Source organism: Condylura cristata, unplaced genomic scaffold (assembly GCF_000260355.1).
Source record: "Condylura cristata isolate star-nosed mole 26May11 unplaced genomic scaffold, ConCri1.0 scaffold00017, whole genome shotgun sequence".
Lineage (NCBI taxonomy): Eukaryota > Metazoa > Chordata > Mammalia > Eulipotyphla > Talpidae > Condylura > Condylura cristata.
In genome coordinates this window covers 14,097,606-14,100,027 of record NW_004567118.1, presented here as the reverse complement: position 1 = coordinate 14,100,027, position 2,422 = coordinate 14,097,606, and the positions used below count along the sequence as shown (strand labels likewise).

The window sequence follows — 2,422 nt, the reverse complement described above, 5'->3', positions numbered from 1 at the left end:
AAAAAAAAAAAAATTATCAGTGTACCAAAACATACTGATGTTCCATAGCTACAAGTGAGATTGTACCTTTTTTAAATTTCCTAACTTCTCGTACATTTTAAAGTTTAAAATAAAAATGTCCACATTGTGGCTGGAATGGTGAATACAAATAAGTCTCCCTGAAAAATTCACTGTAGTGTAAAACTTGCTTTAAGTTTTTTCAGCTTTTGCTTTAAATTGAATGTTTAAGTCCTCATTTCATATGTTGAAATTATACCCATCAGCGTGATGGCTTTAAGGGGGGCTTGATAAGTGATCAAAAGGGATTAGTGTCTTTACAAAAGATATTCCTAAGCGCCCCCTCCCCTCTCCACCAGGTGAGAAGCCAGAAGAACCAGAAGCTTCACCAGCAGTACTCACCAGTCACCAAATCCGCTATGCCTTGCTGGTGACTTCCAGACACCTGCAGCATGAGAGAGAAAAAAACTGATGTTTACACATCACACTGTCTATTGCATTGCAGTCCAAAGGGACTAAGACAGCCTTGCTGACCTAGAAACCTAATTTTTTTATAATAGTTTATTTTTACATATTTTGTGCATTCTTCCATCTCAGTTGCAATCCCCTTGGGCTTCCCATCACCAAATCATCCATGTGCCCTCACCATAGTCCAGTGCATTTACCTCCCCACACTGTTTTTGATCCCATTCCCCACTCCACCCCCACAAACTGTCTCTGGTATAGAGCTGTTCATCATTATCATTATTTTCTCACCTGTTCCGTTATACTCCTGCTATGTGAGAAACCATCTGGTATTTTTCCTTTTCTTCTAGAAACCTAATTTTGGGGAAACCTTACATTAGTCAAACTCATGGACTCTTCTTTAAAAAAGGAAATCTTAATGGACAATGAGAAGCAGATCTAGTACCAGTTGATGGGAAACATGTCTTTCTAACCAAAGGAAATGGTTTGGTAACAGTGTAGCTAATCTGGTTTAAGAACACCTCATAATGGATAGTGGAGTTTAAAGAGTGGATTTAGTTGTACTCTGACATGGGAGGGGAAAAAAGGTGCAATAAAAGGGTTCAAGGGAGAATTTAATTATTTTAAGGAAGACTCAAAAAAAATCACACACAAATTCACTTGGACAAATTGTGATTTTAAATCAGGTAATGGTCAATAAAAAGTGTCACCTTTTCAACAGATACTCAATTGATAACATGCAAATTTATTCCCTTTTTAAAAAAATAATAGTTTTTTTTTTAAACATCATTTTGTGCCTTTTTCCATCTCAGTTGTAATCCCCGTGGGCTTCCCACCACCAAATTACCCTTATTTTCCTTTTTTTAAAGATTTATTATTTATTTATGCATACAAGAACTGGAGTGCAGGTCAGAGATGGGGGTAAGCCAGCGTGTGAGGAGTCACCAGAGGCAGACTGGGAAGCAGAGCTGGAGAAGCAGCGGGCAAGACAGGAGAGGTCTGCTGGGCCATGTGGGTCACCTCCTGGGAGGAGAAGAGGTGGGGATCGAACTCCGGTCTCAGGGGTGAGAGCATGGAGACCTAACACCTAAGCCAACAGGGAGGTACAAATTTATCCTCTTTAATGAGGAAAGACTGCACACCTCACTGAAGCTTGTTCTGTCCATAAAGTATGGACTATTCCATTTCAAAAACGAGGGAGCCCGTCAAGAATTACTTTCTATAAGACTGATGCCAATTTCTATAAACCAACAGTAGAACGCTCGCTGCAGGTAGTGGTGGGGGAACGGAACGGGAAGAAGCACTGGCTGTTTTGAATGACTTAAAGTCCCTTTGACAGGCGGGGTTTTTTTGGTGTCTTGTTTTGTGTAAGCTTTTCCTCCATCCACTTCAGAACAGTTTGGAGTCAACAAAATTACAACGAAAATAAACAGCCCGGAGTTCCCTACATCCCACGCTATATAGGGTTTTAAACATCTAAATCCCACTTCTTGCTCCCGATCGCAGGATTTGTCAGGGAGTTCAGAGCGCAACTTCGTGATTGCACAGAAAACCTAGTGCAGGTAAAACTTCTCGGCCCGTCACAACCGAGCCAGAAGTCAGGCAGACGGTCCGCCCCGGGCTGCTCTCCCCGGAGGTGGGCGCCAAGCCCGCGGGGAGCGGCCGGGGGCCGTGTGGGGCCGCGGACAGCCCTCCGCCTCCGCCCCTCGCGCGGAGCAGGTCGCGACGCCAAACTTTCTCAGCCTCAAGCCGTCCAGGTCTCTGAGGCCGGTGGCAACGACACACTCACACGCACGTACGAGACGGCGGCTCATCGTTTAGTGCAGATGCCCGCTCGCCACCCCGAGGCGCAGCCCTCTCCTCGTCACAGCCCACAGCCCGTGCCACCCCGCACCGCCCAGCAACCAGGTCACCGTCCGTCCCTGCGCGCAGCGCGCGGGGGCGGGCACGCGACGGGCGG

General features: G+C 45.7%; 1 protein-coding gene across 1 annotated transcript in view; it reads right to left on the bottom strand.

The window, feature by feature from the left end:
• The window catches only part of MED13 (mediator complex subunit 13), a 202,943-nt gene extending 200,667 nt beyond the window's left edge, over positions 1–2,276 (bottom strand). The window contains exons 1-2 of the mRNA XM_012726063.1: positions 2,262–2,276; positions 400–442 (exon numbers count right to left, since the gene is read on the bottom strand). Coding sequence (XP_012581517.1) covers positions 400–442; positions 2,262–2,276 — 58 coding nt within the window. The remainder of the gene's footprint in view (positions 1–399; positions 443–2,261) is intronic.
• Positions 2,277–2,422: the final 146 nt, after the last annotated feature.